We start from the raw sequence: 27786 nt of genomic DNA, 5'->3' as shown, positions 1-27786 counted from the left end.
GTGTTTTCTGCATGAAGAGAAAAGAACTGCAACATTATTTTTAGTGATCAAGAAGAGTCCAATATGTTCTTGTACACAAATATTGTATTTATTGTCAATTGTGCTACACTCGGACAGTCACTGAATTTTTTGATGTGGACTGGCTGTAATTTAACCACAGTTTGCCATAGCCTGAATCTCTTTCTTTAACCATACTATAGCTGCCATGCATATGCATATATTGAAGAAATAAAAAATTTAATAAATATTTGCCTTAAATGTGCTAAAGTTTTTAATCTCACATATATTTTAGCATCTGTCCTCTTATTGTCTAATTTTATTGAATATCTGCCCTTGTTTGAATGTGTTGCATTTTTATTTTCTTTTGTAAAGCACTTTAAGCTACATCTCTTGTATGAAAATTGCTCTATAAATAAAGTTATTATAATTTATTATTATTAAAGTGTTGTCATTGGACATAATCTGGGGTTTTGCTGTCAGTAAAATATCAGAGTCATCATGTGTGATCTTCTCAGATAGATGAAACGGTGACAAAAGGTGGATTCAGAGTGTTTAATGAGCACATGAACTAACATGAAAAAGTGCTACTCCAACATTACCTCACCATCGTTGCCCCATAGTGTTTGCAGGTATAAAACCAACAGACGCACAAGTATCAAATGTTAAAACGCAGATGATACAGACATTACACCAAAGGTTGATCACAGACGTGATCAAGAGCTACTTTTTTTTTTACTTGGAGTTATTCTCTTACTGGAATGATAACACTAATGGAAGGAATAATGAGCCAGTTAAGAGCAGGAGGAGTTGCCGTTCATTAACGGGAGTGATTCTGTTATCTGTCTAAAAAGAAAGGATTTTTAAAAAATGCAATAAATTAGCCATCCAATAATGATAATAATAGATTGAATAAAGTCTTCAGTAAACATCTTTGGTCATGTGTACTGTATATAAATCATGTTACTGGTGCTTCCTTCCTATAATGGGATTTTGAATCACACACTCACTCAGATCACTGGCAACAACAACTGTAGCATTCACAAGCAACAGAAATAGTACAATGATGTTTTTTTATATGAATAGGAAGAGTTTAAGGGAACAGTGGAGCTTTTGTTACAAAGCAGTGTCCACACAATGAGTAAGACATATTAAAGTCACCACAAGTAACAGTTTAAAAGACACATTTGACTCTCACTCTTTTAACAGCCACACATTTTCATTGTCTCCTTGCCAATGGAAAGTTGGAGAGGTCCACGCTGCCTAAAGGAACTACTACATAAGACAAGAATTTAACATATTTACTTTGTACAGTATACTATGAAAACATCCTCACAACTTAAAGTTATTGCTTTGCTTTCCAAGTTATTACAGCAATTTTTGTGTGATATGAGGACTAAAAATCAACAAAAATCTTCTTTTGTTCATGTTTTCTCCTTTTCCCATTAAAGGGTAACTTCGGTATTTTTCAACCCGGACCCTGTTTTCCCATGTTTTGTGTCTAAGTGACTAATAGGGACAACAACTTTTGAAATTGGTCCAGTATTGAGGGATAACGCTGTAACCGGCAGCCACGAAATGAGCTGCGAGGGCAAGTGTGAGCAGTGTCAGTGTAATGAGTGTAATGTTACTACCACTAAAAGTGCTTGTTTTTACCACTGACAGGCTCAGATTGTTATTATAATTGCCTGACAACATTATGGAAAGGACCCTACAGAGAAATAAAACATTTTTCTTACCCGTCTGTGTCCAAGTCGTGCTCAAGGAGAAGTCTAATTCAAAGACCTCATCCACATTGTTGAAATCCCCTAAATATTCAGCCATGACATTGAAAATATTTTAGTTAACACTAAGCTACGCTTTCTGTAGTCCAACACAATAAACTCCGCCACTGCTATTCCACCGCTGTCTTCCGGCATCACGTCACCTCACCAGATTTAATGTCAGACACTCATAATAACGATCAAAGCATGTCATGGCAAAACAGCACTTTTAGTGGATGTAAATGATGGTGCCAGCTTGCCCCAATAGGATTACATTGCAGCCCGTGAGCGGCTACCGTCTACAGTGCTCTCCCTCAATACTGGACCAATTTCAGAAATTGTTTTGAGTCTGTTAGACACAACTGCCACAACATGGGGAAACAGGGTCCAGGTTGAAAATACTGAAGTTACCCTTTAAGGTGGATATATCATTATTGCTATTAACTAAACTGGTCTAATTTCAGATGCAAACATCCTCTCTTCAGTCTCCATCAGATGATCCATGAAGTGTATCTAAATTAACTAAAATAGAAACATTTCAGCTCAAAACTTTACATCACAGTTTCACGGATTTTAGCTTGAATAGCTAAACTAAATCCAATTTGTCAAGCTTGGGCCCCAAACTCATGAAAATATGTTGTTACACTTGTCATTTTTGGGGGATCAAACCGAAATATGCTGCAGCCCATGCTGCCCCTCAGGGTGAACCTGTCCCTGCCAACACTGCACATACCAGAGCCGCGTCATATTGTTTCATTTTGCATGCCAACTTCTCTTCTGCAGTCCAGTTGTCTAAGTGAACACAGTGGTATAACTTCACAGGATGAGTCAACAAACACAAACAATGAGTCATTTTGGTGGAGAAAGTCTGCGCCTGTAGCGAAGAAGAAGTTGTGGTCTGTGGTGACAAATTAAGATGAATAATATAGCTTCAGTGGATAAGAGTACAAGAGTAAATATCATCCAGCTGGTCAGGAGAGTAGCTCCACTGCCTCAAAGACTTCTGATGAGAAGTTTAGGCTGACAAAAACATTGTTCTCCATCGCCTCAATACTGTCTTCTAAGCAGATGCTGTCATGTTTGATGAGGCTGCTCTCAGATGTGGGACTGATGACGATGATGCGTGGGACACCCTGAGGTGACCTGGGATCAGTGGATGGGATTTTTCCTAAATTCAAGGAATCAAAAGAGTCACTCTTGTAGTGATCACTGAAGCTGCCTTTCTTCTCCTGTGCATCTGACATCTCATTGGTCAGACTCTGGCTGCGCCTCCTGGTAAGAACCAGTAGGGGGAGAGAGGCGACGGTGAGAGAGCTGGAAACCAGTTCATGTTCACAGTTGTTCGATGATTCACTCATGGTAGATGGGTGCTGGCAATGTAAAAAAAAAAAAAAAGTCAGTTTCCTTAATAATTCAAAACACATTTAAGCTGAATTCACATGTTTTTTTATGTTGTGTTTTTCTCACCTTCTCCTCTGAGTGGGTCTTGGTGTTCTTCCGCTCTAATTGTTTCTTATAGGACCGGCTTCTGGAAGATTGTCTGTACGACGACATGCTTCTGAAGGACTCACCTGACTTCCTTCCCAAATGCTCCATCCGTACATCCCTTAATACCTGCAGGACAGAACAGCATTAATGTGAGCTGATCTGAACTAAACTAACAGGAAATAATCAGCATGTAATTTAATTCTGAGAGTAAAACTCACAATGTGTCAAGAAACTAAAGCAACAGAATGGTATTAGAGAATGAATGTTATTTCTTTATAGCAGACCATTGCTACGTATAACAGACCGTTGCTATGGACTCAGTTCTGATGTCAGACTCTGGCGGACCGTTTTTGTGTCAGATTATTGATTTCTTAAGTAAGTAGCCACGTCAAAAGCAGGATAATGTACAACGGGTCATTGTTGTGAAATAAACCAGAGCGGGCATTGTTGTGAAATAATGCCCTACTTGCTGTACATTATCCCCTACATATTAACCTGCAATGAAACTCCTCAGATTCTGTCACAGCTGTTGACAATAAACATCCATTTCTTGGAGGAACATGGTATAAATGAGTGAATGAACTTTCAAGTCAACCATTTTGTCCCAATGCAGAATTATAAATAAATAAATACATGGGAATGAATGTAACAGAATATTTGAATGAAATCAGGTATTTATTAATTCAAGCAAAGCAGTTCATTCTTAGAGAAGATAGATAACAAGTATGTTTGTTTCTTCACAGCTTGTTGTTGAGAGAGTGTAAAAGTCCCCCAAAAATATTTAGACTAAAAGACAACAGCATTCTTAGAATTAATTTAGATACAAACCCTCTTATAGAACAACAACAACAAAAAAGGATTACCGTGTCAGGGGAAGCTGTAATAAAGTGAGTCCTTGATGCTGTGGACTGTCTGCTGATGATGGAGTCCCTGTAGGAGGACTCACTGATGGATGAGGAGATGCATTCCTTCCGAGGAGTGGGAGACAGAAACCACAGGCAGGGAAACTTCTCTGCCAGAGTCATCCTAATAAAGTACAGAACAAAAAAGAAAAACAGGTTATTTTGTTTTACTTTTAAAGTTGGTTATGACTTCCAATAAAAAGATCTAATACACAACGATAAAGAGTGAAGGTAAAACAGAAACACGTTTACCTGTACTTGTTGTGTATGATAGCATAGATGAAAGGGTTGTAGATGGCAGAGGCTTTCGCTATGATTGCAGGGACGGCCTTGGAGTACGGCGACAGGATGTCGGCATGACTGAATGAGACAGAACAACAGCAGTTTGAAAAGACTGCCGTGGCAACACCACAACTCGAAGTTCCCTTTATCTTTCTATATTTTGTAACGTAATGAAGGGGCATATTGGGTCAAGGATTAGCCAGAAAGTGCCAGCTGCCACAGAGGGGACGTTCAGTCCATCGCATCGTGTGTGTGTGTGTGTGTGTAAGGCTACCGTTCCCCTGTGAATGAGCAGGCACAAGATGTGTTTTCAAAGTTACATAACTACACCTCATCCTAGTGTATGTCCCAGGAGAGACTATGTGTGATGGGCTGGATAAGCAGAGGACTTATGAGCAACTTCACCGTCTGGTGTATGTCACTCATGCAGTATACTTGGCCTCTAGCTCACCCAACGTTATATAATGACACATTTAACGCCATTTTTGGGAGATTTTTATTCAAGTTTCCAGCACACCATCCATACTCTAAGTCAGAGTGTAGCGTGACAGTCACCTGGAACTTTAGTATTACTGCTATGCTACTGTATATCAGCTGAAAGTGGGTTTCCTCAATGTAGCTGGGCCTCATTCAATTCTTTATACGCAACTAATTAGTTGATGCATCTTGATACATTTTTGGAAGTGCAGGCGAATATAAATATGATTAGATCAAGCATCTCTAGATATATTTATGTTACAGTTTAGATTGTGATTGCTTGAAGAAATTCCAGAAGTTAATAATAGAAAGATGGAGAAGGAAGACAGCATTAACATTATTTTTGGAATCTTATTTGTTTGCAGTAAAACATGAAAATCAGTCAGCTCTAACGCAATTCTTTCAAACTGTTTGCTGCTTATTGATAATAAAAAAAATCGATATAAGCCGTCATCTATGATAAAAGAAACCAATGTCCACGTTTCTTTAAACATACGTAATTCACACTTTTGTCCGATTTGTCAGGACCATAGACTGTGTATCAGAAGTGGACGTAGTCACCGTGACGTCAACCATTGGTTTGTGGACTAAGCTTCAAGTTCAGCATGAGAGGGTGGAGCTAAGACCGAGTGCAACCGAACGCTGAATAAGACATTTTTAGGTGACCAAATTAACTTTCATTAACTGAAAACACGGACAACCCCCAGACAGGAAAACGCCGTGGTAGCGACCTGTCAATCACTAGGTAGCCACACCCCAAAGCATACCCTGCTTTATGGTCTATTTGACTCTAAATGGGACCATAATTGACTAAATTAACATCATGCTGTATTGAAGAAGACTTGAAACCAGCGATTGAGACCATAAACTCAAGTTTACAATGTGTACTCAGTTAATAAATCAAGTGAGAAGTAGGGTCATTTTCTCATAGACTTCTATACAATCAGACTTCTTTTTGAAACCAGAGGAGTCGCCCCCTGCTGGCTATTAGAAAGAATGCAAGTTTAAGACACTTTGGCTTCACTTTTCAGTTGCCCACTGGTCAGGACCCGAGTGGAGACTTGGAAATTCATTTAAAACTTGGTATAATGTCCATTTAAACCTGCAATACTGTATGTAGCACAGCAGAAACATTCTTCTGTTCAAACAACATCATGTGCTGCTGTAGTACTGCCACAACAGCTTTTCCATGCAAAATTTATTGAGCAACATGTTTAGCATGTTAACATGCGGAGCACACTACACACTGTGCCACTGGGGGACTCAAGGGCAATCAGATCTTACATGTATAACAAAGTAACTGGTTGGAATCAAACATAGCAGGGATGCTGTTATAGATGGAACATGCATAAGATAAAGAATATTATCTAGAAATGTAAAAACACACTAAAACCATTGCAGCATAAAATTTCTCATCTATGAAAGAAGTCTTACCCGGCCCAGGAAATCAGTGTGACACAGGCGTATGGTGACCAGGAGAGGACATAAACCACAATGACGACAAAGGCGATCTTTGCCAACTTCCACTCACTCCTCATGGACTTCTGCTTGATCAGGGTGGACTTCCTCACCTGAGTGCCCAGACGCTCCACCTCTCTGTAGGTGGAGCAGTTCAAGAGAGAGAAAACTAATTTCAGGTTATTAATGTCATACTAGACAATTAAGCTAATGTTCTTTTTTATTTTATTTAAATAGACCAATCTCTGCATGGCCAATAAAGAAATGATTGAAGCTAAAAAAGAAGCCTTATTATTATATTCACTTTTAGGGACAGTAGTTGGGGATTTGTAAGGATATGGGCATATTAATATGTGTGTACATGAATTGTACACATGCATTTCTTCCTTTGAGCAATCACGTTTGTCTGAGACAGATTAGACACAGTTTCCACAGCTACCTACCGTATGTGTATGAAATACAAATGTACCTAAAGTTTACTGTAAAGTTTAATGCAGTATACTGCATTTTTTTGTAACAAAATAAAAGTCCTTTTCACGCACAGCAAAAAGAAGAAAGCAAATCAAAAATAGATTTCTGGATCACTTAACAGTGGTATTTTTGAATTCTTGGACAGTTATTCAAACTCATATATGTTGCATGTATCTCCACCTACACCAGCACAAAATACTTAATACTCTCTGATATAAGAGTTACAGTACCTTCCAGTCGTCCGTACAGCCAGAAACATAAAGAGATAGCAGTAGAAGATGATTCCCAGTGGAATGAAGAAAACAAAACAGCACAGCATCATCGTGTAGCTCCTGTTGGCCAACGTGTACGTGACATAATCCCATGTACAAGATGTCATCAGGCCCTCTGGGATATAGGAGCCTAGAAGGGTGAAGTAAATAACAGGTAAAACATCAATGGTTCTGCATTTTGTTTGACATTAAGACTTCTTGTTTTGATGTGATGTCTGTTCAACAGTAGATTAAGATCACAGGTGAGCTGTGTATATGCAGGTGGATCAGTTATCAGTCTTTCTACAGCACAGGCTATGTTGCCTGTTTCTGTTAGACTCTCAATCAGGGTGTATTCATGTGCTTCAGTTGTGTGATGAGTGAAGGAGGATGGTAGGAAAGGACATCCAGGTAGAAGGAACTCACTCCAGCCAATCAGAGGAGCCAGACTCCAGGCCAAAGAGTAAAGCCAGACCATGAGGATGGCCAGGGAGGTTCTGCGTTTGGAGCCCCAGTGAACGGACTGCAGAGGCTTAGTGATGACCAGGTAGCGGTCGATAGAGATGGCCAGCAGGGTGATCATGGAGGTGATGCCAAACAAGGCGCCACAGAACGCATACAGCTTACAGCCTGCAGAGAAGGAACACATACAAATGCATAAATGTCTCAACATGAGCAGAGTGCTATTTTATCTAATGTGTTTTTTGGAAAACAAAGAAGAGTGTTACCCATCTCTCCAAACACCCATTCCTTGTAGAGACAGTTGATGAAGAAGATGGGGGATTGTGTGAAAGCCATGAGGAAGTCACTGATCGCCAGGTTCATGATGAAGTAGTTAGGCAGGTTACGGAGTTTCTTGTTACTACACACACAGGAAGGAAGGTGTTATGGTCAGTGTGAACAATATACACGCTTTGCCTTGTGTTGCTAGATCAGATTGACAGTTTCCAGCCCAATCATAATTTAAAACCTGCCCAATTCAATAAACACCAGCACAAATCATAACCTTGCCAGAAACCTATGTTAAACTGGGAAACCATGACATGCGCAATAGAAAACACATCATAGGCATACAAAGCTTCATATCTGCATCAAGTAACCCAAGATAAAATGTTAGATAAATAGGCTATCGTAACCCAAAAAGATGCAGTCAGAGAATCAAATACAACTTCCCTCTGTTGTCCCTAACAACGATTGAATACAACTCATGTCAATCAAATATTTCTCAAGTTAAATGAGTCAATAATACGAGTGAGTGGACACAACGAAGTTTACTGAATTTTGTATCTGTGTTTTTGACCATAAATTAACAGCTTGTTTAGCAATATTTGCAAAACGCTGCCAAATGTTGGCAAAAGCAGCCCAAATTTCATCTACCTGCCCAATGCTGTTTTTTCCCAGCCGAACTTAATCAAAAGTAGCCCAATTGGGCGAAAACTAGCCGAATCTGGTTTTGCCCTTTATTTGCTTTGATTAGTCAACATCTGAGCTTTTGTTGTTTTTTTTTGTTGTTTTTTTGTATTATTATTATTAGTAATAATATATTTAGTTTTAATTAGTGATGGGTAGGGGAGGAATCTGTTGGTATATTATATACCCGACTGGTGTGATGATTGTTCCTCTGAGCCACTGTATCACTAGATGTATAGCCAATGAATGACTATATACTGTGTTCATTTGATAAGCATGTTCTGAGGCTTGTTTCTTTTTGTTGTAGAGATTTTGATCAAGATGTTAAAGAGCTAACGGACGGCATCAGTTAGCTTCTCTCTTGGTCGTATGTTGTACCAAATGTCTGTCAGTCATGCTTTTTTTTAGGGGAAGGAAAAGGGTCTTATGAGTTCAGTAGCACAGTTGTATCTCTCAGTATTTGAATGCATAACTCAATAAACACGGTAGTGTTTAACTTGGTAGCATGAATCAGGAATAAGCTTTTAGCCGAACTGGTCAACTTTGTGTGAACCACCATTCACAGCAGTTTGATTAAGCAGCATATTGAGCTGCTGTCGGCCTCCGCAGCTCTTCATTGATTAAACTCTGCCTCTGCGTGTGTTGAATTAAAAGTGGTTGCTCTCCGATCGAACTAAAACAATCAGGTTCGAGGTCGTCCTGTGAATAAATTTGTGTCTGCTTTTGAACATTTGTGTATTGAAGTGTTTTTATATCACTGCTGATGTATCTAGTTCTGTGTGTGACCAAGTGTGTGTGCAGGCATACGCATATTACAGCACTCACTTCATTCCTGGAGAGTCATTATATCGGATGACATCTCACTTGAAAGACAATTATCTCCCGCTGTCTCTCTCGCTGTGGTGTGTGTTTGTGTGTGTGTGTGTGTGTGTGTTGGTGCGTTGGTGTGCGTGTGCATGTGTGTGTGAATGAACATCATGTGCATTTCTGATTCAGTAAACACAAATTATAAGCACAACACAATGGATCTAATCTAATCTAATCTATTTAGAGTAATGCAATATAAAAGCTTCTGACAATCCCCAGAACACACACACACACACTTTCTATCTCTGACCCAGTTTCTGTGAACCTGTTAATGTTAGTAGCACAATAAGAGGTCAACAGCAGTCCAAATTACATAACAAATAATACACGTTCTTCCTCTTGACTTCTCAAAGAAAGTTTACAATTTAAGAGTCATTAATCTTGCCGAGTGACATGTGACTATAAATAGACTGTGGGAATTTCCTGATTGATTTGAACTGCTTTGTGAAATTGATTTATGATGGTAAACACACGCACGCACGCACGCACATATTTCACCAAAACAACACACAAAAAGGCGAAGTTCCATAATATTAAAGATGACACGTTTTTCTATACGGTGAGTACTTCTAGAGCGGCTACGATAAATCGATTAATCGATTATTTGTCAACTATTAAGTAATCGCCAACTACTTTGATAATCGATTCATCAGTTTGAGTATTTTTTTAAGAAAGTCTAAATTCTCTGATTCTAGCTTCTTAAATGTGAATATTCTCTGTTTTCTTTACTCCTCTATGACAGTAAACTGAATATCTTTGAGTTGTGGACAAAACAAGACATTTGAGGACGTCATCTTGGGCTTTGGGAAACACTGATCGACATTTTTCACTATTTTCTCACATTTTATAGACCAAACAACTAATCGCTTAATTGACAATGAAAATAATTGTTAGTTGCAGCCCTAAGTATTTCACATCATCTCTCAAGGATACAGGACAGATTTACTCCAGCGATGAATTCCTCATTCTACTAAAATGATATTTCGGCCAGGACACTAAGATGCAAAGATTATTTTACTGGTAATGCCCCTCTTATCCTCTGGAGAGTAAAATACATGACAAATACTGACCCTTACTAGGAAAAACCCTCTCAACTTTGATTGAGTGGCTTTTGCCTCCTCAACCAAAAATATAAATGCATTTCTACCAATGGAAAACCCATAAAAAGAACACAGACCCCCTCTTCCCCCTTACAGTGCACATCCACACAACTCAGTCCTTCTATCTGTCTCTCCATCTGTGAGTCTATAACGTCAGTGAGTGATTATAACGTCCCCTCAGGACTCTGATTAAAAGAGAGACCCACATTCAAACTGCAAAGAACAGACACACACAATGACTCAAATCACACAAACCCACCTATAGAAGGCGAACATGACCAGCGCGTTGCCAGTGATGCCCAGCGTCCCGATGACAAAGACGAACAAGGCGACGATGTAGTGAGCATGGTCAGGCACATCCACCTTGCTGAAGAAGCTGCTCTGGGTGTGTGCTTTCTCCGGCTCCATGCTCTCAGTGGACCACATGGTTCAAACACCTCATCAGGACCGCCAGCCTGGCAGGACGCAGCGGGTTTAGCAGTTTGTCAACTTTGCTTTGCTTGTGTCTTGCCTCCATAGTAGTATCATTTGCTCAACAGATGCAAGTGTCTCCTTTAGATCATGCTACATTAAGGTCTAGATTGAGCAAGATTCACTTTACTGAGGGATGCCCTGTTTCTTCCCATCATAAACTATCCATGCAGTACTGCAGGTGATCTCCACTTTGTGAAGATGTGAACTGTCAAGTCCTTCTGGAGTCAAAGCTGGAAGAAAAAGGTGATCCATACAAAATGTAACCAAGTTGTTAATGTTAATCAGAAAATATCTGTAATAGAATGAAGAATACGTTGGAAAGAAAATAACAGTTCCTCTAGATGCCAGAAGCTGTTCAATCATCTCCAAATGTACCAAATGTTGAAGCAGCTTCCATTCTGTTATTCCCCTCTGGTCTGCAGTTCAACAACTTGTCCTCCAGCTGATTTTTCCAGTTTGATACTTGGGTTATTGAGTTGATAATATGCATCCAGTAGATGAAATCCCCCACTCGTTGCACATTGTCACTGTCCGTCCACTCAGTGTCAGCCTGCAGCCTCTTCACCCGTCACACCAGCTGTGCACCAAGCTCTGAATCAGTGGCCTGTCTCTGATTATCTTGCCAACTGGCACCCCCTAACCTCTCATCTCTCTCTCTCTCTCTATGTGTGTCTCTCTTGCTGTCCCATGTTGCTCTGTGCTGCTCTCTCAGCCCTGCCCCCTTGTCATACTCTCTCCCTCTTTTCCTCAAACACATTGCCTTCCTCGCCTCTCTCTCTCTCTCTCTCTCCCACCCTTCATGTAATATGGCCCAGCCCTGAGCTCTAACCACTTTAACTACGAGATCCTTACATAACAGACATAATGCTCACTAACTCTGCCAGCATTAACAGTCATTTTAGCTCAGACTTTGTAAACTAGACATGCACATTCAATGATGCATGGACGTCACCTTTCAAGTCCATTGATTCCTGCCAGTCTGCAATTCATCACGGCGGTCAATTTAACAGTCTGTGAAACCTCTTGCATGCGTGCGAGCACTCATGCATTTTTCTCTTGTCCAAATGCTGCACACATCTTTGTGCTCACCAACACGCACCGACTTTTAAAGATCACTCATGGAATCACACTAATTGGTCTTCCCACTCCCAACGTTACAGCCGATTCACCACCACAGCTCTGACTCGCAAGGCACACTTCATGATCCAGAACACACACACACACTTCTCTAGCATTTCATTCCTTCCCTTTAGCTGTAGATGCAGTAAAGGTTATTCATGTGCAGAAGGGCCAGCTTTAAGAAAGTCATGCATAGCTCCAAAAAGTTTGCCCCAGAGCCAAAATACCGTAGCGTAGTTATTTTAAATGAGAACTTGTAGTAATACATTCAAGGCCTTACAGAAATCTGTCACTAGGATAATAGTGTAATTCTGAAACAAATCAAGATAATCAGTAATATCTAAGACGAGTTTGTCACACTCTATGTGCTGTGTTGTTTTGTAGTAATTCTGTAATATGACCATGCAGTGTCCCAATTTAAAGTATATGCACCAACAATGGAAAACAATTCACAACAATAGCTATACATTATCCCGCCTATTACACGGCTGCTTACTTAATAAATCAATAATTTGACACAAAAACGGTCCCCCAGAGTCCGACATCAGAACTGCGCTCATAGCAACGGTCTGTTATACACGGCAACGGTGTGCTATAAAGAAATAACAGACCGTAGAATGCTGTGATTGACTAATCAGAATCGAATATCCAACAAAGACGGAGATTTTAACGTTTTGTTCTACGATATCAAATATGTCAGTAAATATCCCACTCGTGAATTTTGAAGCTTTTACGTGTCTTAAAAAAATACGGTTGCCAACAAGTGGTTAAATAAGACGACTAAACATCATCACTCCAAACACTAGTCCGCCTTTAGCTTAGTGGAGGCGACGTGAAGCCATGCGACCGTGGTGTAGTTTGTTTATAGTCTAACGTTAGCTTTTTACTTCTGGCGATTGTATTCGCACTTGCTGAACAAAACAAGCTGAACAAGTATGTATTACACACATTTTATGCAATAATCCAAAATCCAATGGAATAAATCCCACTGGCTTTTTGTCGAGGGAACCAGGGCAATGCCAACTTCCGGGTTGGCCTACAAAAATACGTCATTCCTGCAGCACTCCATTGTCTACAATAGGAATAATTTTATTAATAGTGGTGCTAATGTCATCAGGATCCATTTCGGTAGACGGGGGCGTTATAAAGCCCTGTTCTGAGTGATATTCTTATGACTGCCGTAAGGACATCGGAAGGAAACATGCCTCATCCGCTGGTCATTGCTTTTTATGGTGCTGGACATGTTGTAAAGGAGATGAAGGGACTAGAGGGAGGTGAAGAATGCAGAGCTTAGACAGAGATGTCAACTAAGCCCCCACAGCGAGGGATAGCCTTAATCTGCACACTGTGCATGCATGTGGATCAGTGTTTGATCTGCCTGGAAGAAGAACTTACATGATACTCTACATGTATGTGTGTGTCATATGTGTGTGCGTGCATGTGCCTACACACGTCTGTTCACAATACACATGTGTTACTTATGTGTATGTATTTGTGCACTGTCTCACAACACACACAGGCAGATGTTTTCAGGGATTACTGGTGGAGGGCTCCGCCGGCCTTGATGACCTAATCACAGTTATTTATGTTTATGTTTATATCAGCACAGCAGGGAAATATACAACAGCATTTGCAGTAGTGCTACATTACAGTAAGAGCAAGATTTATTTTGTATATAAATCCCCATGTAGCCATCTGCAAACAAATATCTCTGATAAACAGAGACCAGAATATGCTCATTATGTAAACTAATAATGCTGAAAATACACAAAGATATAAACTGTATATTGTGAACTGCCAAAAGCTTGTAAACACTAATAAATAAATAAAAAAATAAAAATAAAAACACATTTTAACGATGGAAGTAGCTTTTTGACTACCTAAATTAGGTCAAATTTGATCTTGATTTGCCTTAAAGTGACTGTGACTGCGAGGCCACTTGTCATGTTAATACAGCCTGTGCATCAAGTGTGAGTTAGAGAGGGATTAGAGGAAGATGAAGGAGGCTAGTCATCCTCAAACTCTTCTTCACAAGATGACAGCTCAAGTCAAAATTTACTTGAAAAGCTCTACACGGAAATTTGAGTTGCTTTACATAAACTAATCAAAACATACAACTAACTGCATGACATAAAAATGTGCATTGAATAAATGTTATTAAGCCTTATTTGGAATTAATCTGTACTTCAGGAGCCTCTCAGGTCTTTTAGCAAATCATCTAAGAAAAAAGAAAAAGAGCTAAATGTAGTTTTGTTCTTATATTTTTCTGTGGAAAATGGAGGCCTGTTATAGGAAACCTAACAGACGTGACTGCTGACGAATCAGAAACATCTTTCAGCACAATCAGTTTTCTGCTTGACAAGGCTGCACTTTAATCTCTACTTGTAATACTTGTTTTTTAAATTGTTTTAGTTTTCAGAATGGAAAGTATCCTACGGGGGGGGGGAAATCATTCAAATTTTCACCCCAAAACGGAGTTAAATTGCTTGCAAATTAAAAAAATTATGTTTTTATTGATAGGGGTGAAAGTTTTCCGAAGTGTTTTCCTTTACTCAGATATTCCACTGTAGTTCGTCAGGTTACAAATCAATGTTTCTCACCTACAGATTGCCAACTATCTGTAGCTTCCCCTCTGTTTCACTCCACACCATCGGGATGAATGACCTTGTCTCAATGGAAAAACTCATGAGTGGTGTTTCAATTCATAGAGCACGGCCTGGACAAAGGGGGTCAGTATTCCACATGTCAATGAGTCAATTACTATTGAACCAACTGGTAGCGCTGGTGCTTAAGTCCTGGTTTTGAATTCCCTGTTATAGCTAGCTTTTGGCTCACAGTGGAAAATAAACTAATTATTATTGAGTGGTGCTGGCCCTGTGACCAGGACTGCGTCCTCGGGCACATGAGTCACTTGGAGATCAATACTTCACTACATAGAGGCAAATCTGTCATAGATACTGTACAGAGCACCAGGATGCCCTTACAACAAAGACATTTATTCAAGTATGCTATTAGTATACTTTTTTAAAACTTAAAATAAGAGAGTATGCTTTCAGATTTCCTTTTATGTACTTATCAGAGGTCAACTTAACAAAATTATACTTAAGTATACTTGGCTTATACTGAAAAGTATACAGAAAAGTGTAAGTATATTTGGCTAAGTACTATAAGTTAATTTAAAGAAAACTTACATGTATACTTGCAGTAAAAAAACTACACTAGTCGTTTACTGAGAGTATTCTTTAAAGTATACTTTCATAAACTAAAAAGTATGCTACAAGTATATAACCAGTAAACTAACAGGATACCTATAAGTTCACTTGTAGTATAGTTCATATTTTAGTTGCAGTACAAAATACAACTTAGATGTAAACTAGTTGTGTACTCAAAGTTGACTACTTTACATTTAAAAGTAAGTATTTAAATGCAGGGTTGACGATGTTATCCAGTATACTCTATTTGTTATATTGGTTGAAATGGTCTTAACACTCCGACAGCGATCCATTACTTATGAGCTCTGAAAAAGGACCGGAAAAGAGCCGTCATCAGTAGTTGCTGTAATCCTGTAAAAACGTCTACCAATCACTGCCGCGAGGTCCGCTTGGTAAGAACCAATCAGATGCCTCCCTGGCTCCCTGCTCGTACTCTACCCTTGGTGTGCACCGGCCTGAACTCAAGGCGTGTCGCCGCCGCACATTTACTGGAGAATGGAAGAGAAAACAAAAGTAGCACTGCCTCGGTTATTTGTCTTGAGGTAGCGTTGTTGAGTTGAGGTCCTCTCTCCGCTCTGTGTCTGTGAAGTAGTTACGATGCGGCGGTGCTCGTGCATTTGTGTGTGGGGGGGTTGCCTTGGAAGGGGAGGGGGTGGGTTTAGACGGAGCTCCTGAGGCAATGCTACCTTCAAATTATGCTAACTTTCCAACATCGCCGACCCTATCCTTAACTACTGCAAAGAATACTTTTATAAACTAAAAAGTGGGCCAATTTAGTCCCAAGCAGTATTGAAGTAGTAGACTTACAAGTATATTACTAGTACATTGATATTAGTGTGCTTATTACATTACATGCCCTAACTTCTCACCAAATTGTAATTAATGTGTAACTGTTTTTGAGACATGCAGCAAACAAATAAACAAAATAAGCTTTAGGAGAGATAACAAGTAGATAACTTACTGTCACGTGCTGCTGTATTTACTGTATGAAAACACTGACAATGACATTTAAGAGTGTGCAAAGTTCCTTGTGAACAGAGTAACTGGAGAATAATACACAGGAGAAACGTTCTGCTATCACCACGGTGAGTTCACTTCCTGCAGAGTAGATGAGCGGTTTGACTTTTGATTGTATCGCATTAATCTGCATTTTAATTAGAAAAACTTTGTACAGTTGTTTAAACACAATTATTTTTAATAGCGCACAAATACTGTCGACAAAGAATAGAATAGGTTTGTCTAATCAACAAACTCATTAGCATGAGTAGTTATGCTGGAAATCATTTGTGTGTTGTTTCGGATATTGCATTGGAGGGGTTGAAAGAATTGAATATTCTCAAAGCAAAGCCACGTTTCGCATTTTAATCATGTATTGCTGTCATGAAAAGGCTGTTCTGTTTACTGTCTCTGTGCTTAAAACTCTCTTATTATTTTTTAGACAGAGGAATTAGATACACATACAGTATTAACTTGAACAGTCCTTGACTTTCACTAAAACGTGCTATGTTTTTTTGCTGTATGTGGATGGGGGGCTTGGTTGTGAATAAAAATGAATTCTAACAGCTAACACAGTTTTAGTAAAAGTAGACTTTGCACCTGCTCCTCTGGTTGCAGGCGCAGCTGTCGCGAGGTGCTGCAGCATGTCAAGCAGGAAATGATGGATATGGTATAGAGAGCTTTAAATCTCACATGTAATGCACGCCTTAAGCCTCTTTAGTATCTGCCGGGTTTTCTGTTCACCACCATACCGAGAATCTAGGTTATAAATCAAACGATGTGGAAAAAGCAGGTCATAACACGCTCTTCCATAAGTGGAATGAATTTCAGTCAATAACAAACAACCACAGTAGTACTCTGGATATCTCTCTATCAATCCACCTCTTTCTCTAATAGCCTCTCCCTCTCCTTCTCTCTCTGAAATCAAAGGAATACAATTCATTTGATGTGTTTTTTTTATTATGAGAAGTGATGGATTAATCAGAGATACATACAATACAGATACATGTGTGAAGAGAATCAAAGTCGAATGGTAAAAAATGTAGCTTGATAACAATCCATCACGATATCATTGTACTGTAGTGGAGTATTAAATATCATAAAAGAGGGTCTCCCCAGAATGACTAACCCTGTCTTCTTATATCCATACCTTACTCTTTGAGACTTTGAATGTACTTTGTTGAAAGCACTGCTTTAAATAGCAGGTCTGTAAAGGTGCCCCAATTCCTCTCTTTGCAGACGATCACGTGTTATGTTACGTAAGAAAGCTCCATAAAAGCTATGGACAAGACTGTGTGGCACTTTTTAAACTTAGGTACATTTATAATTTACATCTATGGCAAGTAAGTGGATATTGTTAAGAGGGACAAAGCTAATTATATCTGCAGTGTGATATAAAACATAGGGACCATATTAATATTTATCTGCACAAATGTTTTTAGGCTCCATGTTTAGAGCAAAATCTGGAAAAATCATTTGAATTCACAGGGACAACAAAGGCAATAGTCAAAAATGATTTTGTGATTTTAAATACACAACATCAGTCAGAACCCAACAGATTGCAGGGAATATTTTCTTTTCACATAATGTTTACCCCATTAACTGTAACATCAGAAAACTAAGGATCACGAGGAGACGCAGAGGTTTTCCTTCAGCCATTCCTGCACTTGCACCTGTAGCCAGAGTGAGACCTCCTGGTTTCCCTGGAAAGCAGAAGGAAAAACCATAACTAAAGATTCTATCTTTGATTTTATTTTTGATTTGTCACCCTGCTGTTCCTACCTCTGGTCAGAGTGGTGCACTTAACATTAACCCAGAAGCTGAGCTCTGTGGCCCTGAAAAACCACAGAGCAAGAGAGCAGAGGTTTTAGCTTTATGTTTTTGTTATTGTAAAAACAGAAGAAAAAGTATTTTGAAGTAGACAGGGCTTGTAGAGTTGGGTGGTGGTATCCAGCTGTATACAGTGGTGTTGCCCTTTAGGTTGGTGTTGGAATGAGTGACAGCACCTTGAGGATTCCCTGTGCACTGTGAATATAAAACATCCACATCAAACTCAAATAATGAAATCATTCTGACCTTAAGAAGGTAAAACAACATATTTTCGTCTAGACTGGATTTAGCAGTGAAATCTGTCATATTTTATGTGCGTTTGTCAGTTTAGGTACTTGATATTTACCTGAAGAAACCTTGTGTCTGGAGGAGAGAGTTGCCAGCACCCCAGAGCGTTTGTGCTGCCGTCTGTCCGAGCTTCCAGAAGCACACCTCTATATTCTGGTCCAGTGATAACCACTGCAGGAAAACACAATAATACAGCAGTTATTGTAGCAGGAGTGCGTTGGACACAAGTTAAATTAAGTCTTATCTTAAAGGGGACATATCATGAAAAGCTCACTTTTTTACATTTGGGTATCTGGGGAGCTTACCAACCCACAAACTTGAGATTTGGCTCCCCTTCCTGTGTCACATGCAGGCTCATTAAAATATACCGCTCACAGCTTGAGAACTACCTTTGTAAACGTGTGCCATATTTTTCTCACAAGCCAATCAGAGCAGACTGGGCTTTTTCGGGAGGAGGTCTTAAAGAGACAGACGCTAAAACGGTGCGTTTCAGACAGAGGGTGAATACAGGTATATTCAGACAGACAGTATGAGAAAAATAATGTGTTTTTTGAACATTAAAGCATGTAAACATGTTCTAGTAGAAACCCAAAATACAAGTATGGACCTGAAAATGAGCATGATATGTCCCCTTTAATATTTTCACTTGCAGAAATATTACCTAAAGTAGATAAATAAGATGTGCAAGTTTAAAAATGAGACTATACAGTAAATTAATACCATTTGCTGACCAGTGATGGTGTAAAATGTAAGCACTTAGTCCTTCACAGATGCGGTGGACAAACATTTTTTGTCACTTTGCCTCATTTGAATATGTCAAAACATTGTTCTCATATCAGCTTTAACATGATGGCTCAAAAAATAATATCCTTGGTTGTTCTGTGACACAGAGTTGAGTACTAGAGGATAGTTTGAGGTTGAGTTTGTTCATTAAAGAAGAAACAACAAAGCTCAAATGAAAGATAAGGTTTTCTTACTATCCACACTTGTCAAAGTGTGCATTTTCTTATAAATACCCTTGCTTATGAATCATGGTGACAGCTCCCTGTTGACTGGTTTATTAATAATGTGTAATGTGATGTTCTTATTCCTATCTCTAAAAGTAATCCTCGACACATCTTACCTGTAATGGCCTTTCCTGGTTGAAACATATAGTGTGTTGGTGAGGAGAGCGTAGGGTGCTGGTGAAGGCTGAGGCAGCACCCCAGTATGTCAAGGCAACGTGGCCTCACAGACACCAGTGGGAGCACCAGTGGGATAGCCACGAACAAAACAGAGCATCTGAAGCATAATGAAACCAGGCAACAACAGCTCCATCAGGCTGAATTAAAAGCTGCCGCACTGCAAGCAAAATAGTAGTATATGATGTGAATGAAGAACACAGAACTGAGCCAAGAGATGTTGCTGAGTCACACAAGCACAAAATTAAAATTATCTCCATAGATCACTTTTTCCAACCATGAAATGTGCTTTTCACATGAATGCTCTCATGATTTCTAAAAATAAAGCTAAATTTTCCTCCAGTGAAAACAATATTTTAATTCGTCTTATGCTTAGAAACGAATGAGGTAAGTTAGATGTGAAAACACAGTAACTTTGGAAGGAAACCACTTGATTTGTCTAACTCAGTCAAGTGGAACCTCATGTTAGCTTCAGATAACCTTTTGGATGTATTTGTGCACAAAGCAAGGACTGGGTTTTTCACCCACCTTACTGAATTATAGTATCACTGTAGGTGCACTACACATGTCCATGTGTAAGCGTTGCCTTGACCAAATTGAATGACAATGTTGTGCATTTGAGCACGTTTGCAATCAGGCAGTGTTGTGCATTCATTCCATTCACAGAATAATGCTATTTTCAACAGTGGCAACAAAGAACAGAAGTGTTTCTCTTCAACACTGTATGGGAAGCTACCGTGACAAGGAAGAAGATTAGTGGCCGATTTCATGACTCCACATTGTCTTCATTATCAGCAAACACTAGAAACAGGCAGGAAGCAATACTAAGTGACCTAAGAAGACCCCGTAAAGCATTTTGCATCAATAAAGTGAGACAGACTGTTTTTACTCTGGAGTAAAAAAGTGTCTTTTAAAGTTTACATATGCTGTATATATATTCTTTATTCTCTTTTGTCATAAAACATCTCCGAGTCTCTGATTCAGTACTTAAAAAAAAATCCTTTTCCTAAATTCATGCACATGTGTAATCTTTAGGCTTAAAAGATTAGTCTGTAAGAGTATTTCTGGGTGTCCTCAAAACTTTCTAATCTTTTTGTAACAAAACAAGAATAAAGACATAACTAAGAACTGAATCTCTATTCACTTATGATTAATATCACGGAACAGATGGTCCATCTCTCAGTCCAACATTTCACACTTCCTGTCCGGTGTCGGTAGAACATATTAAATATTTACTTTACATATGAAAGAACTGGTGTGAACCTGACACTAAAAGGAAGAAGCACACTGTGCTCTTAATATAAACAGAGCCAGGCACCATGACATGTTCCCTCTGGCTTTCACCTGTTTAAATTTACATTTCCCTGAGAGGATGGACTGTACTCTTTTATCATTTATTAAGGGATATATGATGAAAAAAAAAAATAAAGATTTTTTTTAAGAAGCATTATGGCTCGTACGTCAGACTGTTGCAGCAGAGTTTGATATGTTTTGTTCCAGCTGATTACTGAATCATTGATGGGGCACCTGCTAACTAATTCATTCCCATTGCACATTGTGTTCTGTTTTCCATATTACTCCATATCTTTCATTCAGTCTTTACAGGCAAGGTGAGGACCATTTTTTGCTTTTTCCAGCGAGAAACAAAGTACGTAACTAATTATTTTGAGATTAAATGAAGGTGATACTATGCTTTCTGCATATCAGTACACCCTTCGCCTCCTCTATTTGTGTACATCTTCTCAGGTTCTACAATGTAAAGTAGAACAAATCAATGGAAACCATTAAACTATGACAAATCCCTATTTGGCAGTACTAAATAGTGTCCTGTGCTCTTCCCCTAAATACCGTATGTTCTGTTATGGTGGTGAACATGGGGGATAGAGATCCAACAGAACATCACCTTGTTTGGTAACAAAGTTCCTAAAAGCTTATGTGAGCAAAGACAGAATTGTGCACAAAGACAAAAGGTCAAGTGACTTTTTCTGTTATTTCCATCCATCTCCTCGAGGCTCTCCGAGTCGGCCGAATAACTCGGCACAGAGAAACGAGAGCCAGCAGAAGGTGCACATTACGATTTGGAGAGCAGGTAGCAGGAGACGGACAGAAACAGCCAGAACACCATATAGCAGCAATGATGAAGTGACAAGAAGCAAAGGAATTGGGCTGGTATATGTAGTGACTGACTGATTGGGGAACAGGTGAGCAGGAGGCCTGGTGAGAGCAGGGCGAACGAGGAACAGGTGAAACTAATCAAGGCGGGGCAGACAATCAAAACTGGCGGGAAAACACACAAAGGCAGGAAGTGAAGTGATCTGAAACGAGAGGAGAGGTGAGTAACAAAATAAAACAGGAAACACTAAACATCAATGAAATGAATGAAACAAAGGAAATATATGATTTTTATGTTTAATGTTCCTAATGAATGCAAAACATCTTCCCATTGGTCATATCTTCCACAGCAAAGTCTTACCATGTGTGCATGCAACACGTCCTCATACCAACTTGTCACATACCGCCCGATTGTCCCGTCCCTTGGCGTCACTTTGGGTTTAGGCAACAAAACCACTATAGTTAGGTTTAGGAAACGACTACATGGTTGGGCTTAAAATGACTACGTTTGTAAACTGAAAATTAAACTGAACATTGTGAACATGGGACACGAACAAACAGCTGGCTGTAACGTGACGCACGGAACACAAACAGAGGTCTCCTGGATGAAAGACTTGTGTTTGTTGGACCCATCCACCTCCCCTCATGTCCACCCGGTGTGTCTTTTCGCTCTCTAAACTACGTCACCACACTCCCGGCGCACTTTCTCGGAGCGTTTACTTTTGCCGCGAATGGGTTTACATTGTAGTTAAATGAAAGCCTGTTACGTTTCATACCAGCGCTAAATTGTTCCTTGTGCGGCCACGGCGGTGCTGCCTTGTGCGGGAGCGGTATCTGACACCCTGGGAGTGATACATACAGAATGCAATGAATGTGGAAACTTTCATGTTAACCCTTGCATTGCACACTTCAGTGTATTAACTGTTTTATCTCACATAGAAAGTTTGTTTTACATCAGGCTGTTTGCAATGATGAGGCTCTCAAAGCCTCATTTCCTCAGCTTTTTGGTTTATTGTGAATTTGCTCCAAAAGCTCTTGCTCTCAAGCGAGTCATCGTGTTTATTTGAAGCTGCAGTAGGCAGTATGTTTTTGGCATCATTGGGCAAAAATTCCATAATAACCTTTCAGCATATTGTAATTCAAGTGTTCTGAGAGAAAATTAGACTTCTGCACCTCCTCATGGCTCTGTTTTCAGGCTTAAAAATCAGTGCTGCGTAGTTTGACCATTTGGTCGGAGTTCGTGAGTGATTGACAGCTGGCTCCCATAGACGGCAGCTGGATGGCAGAATCCAGATCAGCTCTGACTGGTTGTTTTCCTCCAGTCTGTGAAATCTTGCAGATGCCATTAGGAGGACACAGAGTCACATGATTTTTTTCAGATTACTCATGCACTACTGCCAGGGTATAGCGACAGTTTTATAAATAACTTGGCAATAACTTTTTAAAATCATATTTGCTCCAATCTCGCCTAATGCTGCTTTAAAGGGTTGGCATTGATACCTGAAAATCTGGACATAAAACATAAAATGGGCATAAAAAAGATATAAGTATGAAAAGTATGTTTTTCTGTGATTTGGGTGGGTCAACCCTTTAAATGTGCTATTAGCTGTAAGTAGAGCAGGATGAGGTTATGGTGTTCCTGGTGTATGTAATATGATTTGTAATGGTATTAAAGTCAACATTAATGTTCTGGGTGAGAAAATGGATTAGGGTTAGGATACAGGTTAGGTAACTGTTCTGATAACAGCATTAACACAACGGGAACGCACAGAATGATTAGATAAAACCAAATTATAACCCATTAGTTAACATACTGGATCATTATCATAGTGAATTGAATGTGGCAGGTTAACCTGAAACTGTGATAAGATGAGGATGACCTCAATATAACTAAATGGTTTCATTTAAATGAAACAGCTGGATTAATTAGTCACCACTGCTCTCAGTTCATTTGAGTGTGAACGCTCTGGAGTTTGATGTAACTCTGGTTTCAGGCGTAGAAACATGTTGTCCTTGATTGCCATCAGTTTGTGTGTATGTGTACACGACTCTCTGTGTGTTTAGGAGACAGGACAGAACAACAGCGGCAGCACAACCAAATAAAATTCAATATAAAATTCCACTGAGCGATGCTCGGTCCTCAATTAAATGTGCCATCTGATCTAATGTGCAAATGAGGTGAAAAGAAGATGATGTATAGGTTATCTGTTACATCATCACAAGGATAATCTTAATCAGTGACATGGTTACGGTAATATGAGAGAGCTGTGCGCTGAATTTGAGCAAGAAAATGTCTTTCTTTATGTCAAAACCATAACTGAACAGGAGATAGACATTACAACAATATGGACTCAACTGAATGCTTCATATCTGGTTGTATAGATGGTTGTATTGCAGCTGACAAAAGTGCATCAAACCACCCTATTTTTGAAGCACAATAGAAAAATGTTGTAGCCACCTAGATGTCACAAAACAACCAAGATGTTCTGAAATGTAATGTCAAATCTTGTGACCAATCTTGGGATTGAAAGGAGCTCCAGAAAGGGAAGTAATGACGGGGGCTAAAAATACAAATAAAGTAAAAAAATATATAAATCTATATACACAAATTCAATGTGTCTTTTTTTTCTATGTGCAGACCATTCTTCTCCTGAACATTGTGTTCCTGTGGGTTTGTGTACCCTGGTTTCAAAATGTTCTGTACAAAATGGCACAAAAAAAACAACGTTTTCTTCGATCCAGAGTGGCTGTGTGGGTTTTTCACAAGTTGTTGTTGTTTCTCATGCCTACACTGTGAGTGTTTTCTGATCTGCCACTGCTATGGTTCAGTGTAGGTAACTAAAACTGATTAAGGTTAGGAAAAGAAATTTGGTCCGTGACTGTTTTATCAATTCCATGACCAATGCCATTTGAAATGCGTGACTTTACGTTATAAATGTGAACTGATCAGGGGGATTGTGGTCAGATAACAAGCACAGTGGCCACAAACAGCGGTTTATGAGACTGTGCTGTTTTCTGTGTTTGAGCTGAGCTTATTACTCAAATAAAATGTAGAGCACTCTACTATTCATGACAAAGTGTTATTTCATTAGCAGGCTGTTTGGTTAGCATTTATTGCAGAGTTGTCTAGTTCTTCACAGGCAGCTGTCACAGTGCATTTACACATATAGTGAACATTTCTTGCGAATTTAATAAAAAGAAAATGGTGGCAGAGTTTTATCAAATCAAGTGTTATTCCACTCACTTAATGTATTACTGTTTCATCGTGACTGCAAGAAGGAAATGGAAAGGTAGGCTTTCAAACTCGTCTATATCATGTAACAAATGGTGACACCTATGTACACTTCCTTAGGACTGTAAATTACTCATTTTCATTTTCAGGGGATTATTATGGGGGATTTTAAGGCTTGAGTTGTAGCATGTTTTGGGATGAGCACACTCAGCCGTGATGGTTCCTGCTTGCCCGCTTCATGTAAAGTTGTCAGCAAGCGTAAACCTTTAAATGGATCTTCAGAATCACATGCTGACATCACAGATGCGACACCAACATTTTCCTACAGTCTGTGGTTAATGGTCGTGTCTAGAAGGTAAACCACAAATTGCAAAAACTCTCGCTGACCTACGACTTATCCTAACCTTAACCATTCGAGGTCAATGCTTAACCTTACTCTAGTGAGAGTTTCGCAATTTACGTTCATCCATCCAGCCGTTCGCTTATCCAGGGCCAGGTTGCGGGGCCAGCAGATGTCCCTCTACCCAGCAACGTTTTCCAGCTCTTCCTGGGGGACCCTGAAGCGTTCGCTGGCCAGACAAGATATATATTCTCTTCAGCGTGTTCTGTGTCTACCCAGGGCCTCTTACCAGTTGGACGTGCCTGGAAACCCTCCAAAGGGAGGCGTCCAGGAAGCATCCTGATCAGATGCCCGAACCATCTCAGCTGGACCTTTTCAATGCGAAGGAGCAGCGGCTCTACTCCGAGCTTCCTCCGGATGTCTGAGCTCCTCACCCTATCTCTAAGGCTGAGCTCAGCCACCCTATGAAGGAAACTCATTTTGGCCGCTTGTATCCGCGATCTCCATCTTTTGGTCATTACCTAAAGCTCATGACCATATGTGAGGGCTGGAACATAGATGGATTAGTAAATTGAGAGCTTTGCCTTCCAGCTCAGCTTCCTCTTCACCACAATGGTCCGGTACAGCGCTCGCTGCACCGAACCGCCTGTCCATCTCCCACTCCATTTTACCCTCACTCGTGAACCCCGAGACTACTTAAACTCCCTCGGTTGGGTGACTCTTGATCCCTTGGATCACTTGGTTCTTCCAGCAATCAAATAAGGATTTACAGTAGAGAAAATAAAGATACGATTGGACTCATCCCATGAAAAAAATTGTCCTTCAAAGACCCTCATTACCCCTAACGCTAAGCTTTTTCTCTCCTTTCACAGAGTACTCATGCTTTGGGCAGTGAGTCACTCCAAACCCGGAGGGCGCAATCCACCATTTTCTGGCAGCAATTTACGTGTTACCTTCTAGACACGACCATGGTTAACAGCTATTTAACAAACATGTTTCAACATATGTGCTAGATTTTGTACAGTGGACGGTCAACCCATCAGATCACCCAGCGGTGGATCACGTCATTCATGTTCAGACACATGGTGTATTTTATTGGATGCACCTCATTTGAAATGCCTGTCAGACTTGACACACTTGTTGAAAATGCCATGACGAACACCGACTTTCTTTCACTCTCCTCAAAATAAATTCAAGATATAAACTCATGTAATAACTGACAATTTATTACTGGATTTGTTCTGAGCTCAAACTTTGAAACCATGGGCGTAGCTCTCATCTTATTTTCACATTGGTGTCACTTGTTGGGGGGCAACAAAAATTAAGTTAAGTACGAATAATTTAAAAAATGCAGAATAGATTAATTAATAATTTAGATAGAAATGCAGATAAACATTCGCAGAATGTCCCTGTTAAGAAGTAAAGCTCAGGCATGGAAACTAAATTGACAATCTTGCACCGCAAATGCTTAGATAAGATAAATGATCTATTTCCTCTGGTGTGAAAACAAACTTGGAGCTCAAGTTGAAGGCTGAAGTCCACAGGGCTGTGGTTTGTCTGTGTCAGATGATAGAAACAGTCACGCACAATTCCTCCTGGATTTTGGCTGCTTCACCGTGTCAACATCAGACTTTCATGTGACTAGTATCTTAGAGTTCAAAATAAAGGAGCATGTAAACTAAAAGAAGAGTGTATACAGAAACAAATTTTGTGTGCAGCTGATATCTTCCCTCTTCAAAACTAGCAACCTTTGAAAAAACTGACATTAATCAGACTTTAAAAAACAGTAGTCTACAGACTGATAATACGTCACTAACAACAATACGAATGCCACAACAACAGAAATCCTCTATAGGGCCAAAACCAAAATCCTCTACAAAGAAGTTTATCTCTGCTAGCTGCTCTAGGTCAGGTTCATGAAAAACTTGAGATGACTCTTGATCCCTCGGATCACTTGGTTCTTCCAGCAATCAAATAAGGATTTAAAGTAGAAAAAATAAAGATACGATTGGACGATTCAGAGCAATTCATCAACAAGTTGTTAACGTTAAAATAAAATGTACAATTTGGCAGGTTAGAGTTGGTTTGAAAACTTTGCACACAGGAGTCACTTTAATGTTCTTGTGACTCAAAGTAACATTGCTGTTAGTCTTTTCCCACTTTGAGTTCATACCATGTCAGCCCTGAATTGGTAGACCAAATGTAATTATTTTAGTCAGTTTCAAGATGACAAATCAGCTGGTCGAGGTGCTCGCTCCAGTTGAAAATGTTGCTGACAATGGACCTTCACGTATTGAAGCCATTTTCTAGTTGGAGCAGGTGTTGATGTTCTTGCCGTCAGCAGCCTCCTCCACCAGTGCTAAGTGATAATCAGTGGAGAGAGTGAAATGGGACACGCAGCCCACCAAGCCTCCGATGTACTGTCTGTTTGTGTGAAGAGCTATCTCTTTCATGCCACCTTAGAGAGAACAAATAAAAATGCAGACATTAAAATTATTGTTTGATCTACAGTAGATATACAGCATTTTATGGGGTT

General features: G+C 39.6%; 2 protein-coding genes and 1 long non-coding RNA gene across 4 annotated transcripts in view; all 3 read right to left on the bottom strand.

Annotated features, from left to right (window-relative positions):
* Positions 1–540: 540 nt before the first annotated feature.
* On the bottom strand, positions 541–11613 carry opn4xb (opsin 4xb). The gene is made up of 9 exons (XM_074637815.1): positions 10726–11613; positions 7818–7951; positions 7516–7719; positions 7069–7240; positions 6344–6505; positions 4403–4510; positions 4112–4274; positions 3228–3374; positions 541–3130 (listed from the first exon to the last, which is right to left on the bottom strand). Exons 1-9 carry the CDS (start codon positions 10890–10892, stop codon positions 2732–2734), a joined length of 1656 nt encoding a protein of 551 aa, XP_074493916.1. The 5' UTR covers positions 10893–11613; the 3' UTR covers positions 541–2731.
* Positions 11614–17354: 5741 nt separating this feature from the next.
* Positions 17355–18725, bottom strand: LOC141770184 (uncharacterized). Its single transcript, XR_012594451.1, has 4 exons — positions 18660–18725; positions 18444–18556; positions 18050–18292; positions 17355–17970 (listed from the first exon to the last, which is right to left on the bottom strand). It is a non-coding gene; the product is annotated as an uncharacterized LOC141770184 (long non-coding RNA).
* Positions 18726–25387: 6662 nt separating this feature from the next.
* egflam (EGF-like, fibronectin type III and laminin G domains) overlaps positions 25388–27786 on the bottom strand; it is a 33431-nt gene continuing 31032 nt past the window's right edge. For both annotated transcript variants that reach the window (XM_074637813.1, XM_074637814.1), the window contains one exon: positions 25388–27708. In XM_074637813.1, the coding sequence (XP_074493914.1) occupies positions 27557–27708 (152 nt within the window). In that variant the 3' untranslated portion in view covers positions 25388–27556. The remainder of the gene's footprint in view (positions 27709–27786) is intronic.

Source organism: Sebastes fasciatus, chromosome 6 (genome assembly GCF_043250625.1).
Source record: "Sebastes fasciatus isolate fSebFas1 chromosome 6, fSebFas1.pri, whole genome shotgun sequence".
Classification (NCBI taxonomy): domain Eukaryota; kingdom Metazoa; phylum Chordata; class Actinopteri; order Perciformes; family Sebastidae; genus Sebastes; species Sebastes fasciatus.
Note: the sequence above shows the minus strand (reverse complement) of the source record. Positions and strands in the feature narration are given on the sequence as shown.

Coding starts and splice junctions, on each gene's coding strand:
- opn4xb (XM_074637815.1), bottom strand. CDS start 10,892: ATGTGGTCCACTGAGAGCATGGAGCCGGAGAAAGCACACACCCAGAGC. Junction 7,241..7,515: donor GGCTCCTCTGATTGGCTGGA/GTGAGTTCCTTC, acceptor TCACCCTTCTAG/GCTCCTATATCCCAGAGGGC. Junction 6,506..7,068: donor GCTGTACGGACGACTGGAAG/GTACTGTAACTC, acceptor CTCCACCTACAG/AGAGGTGGAGCGTCTGGGCA.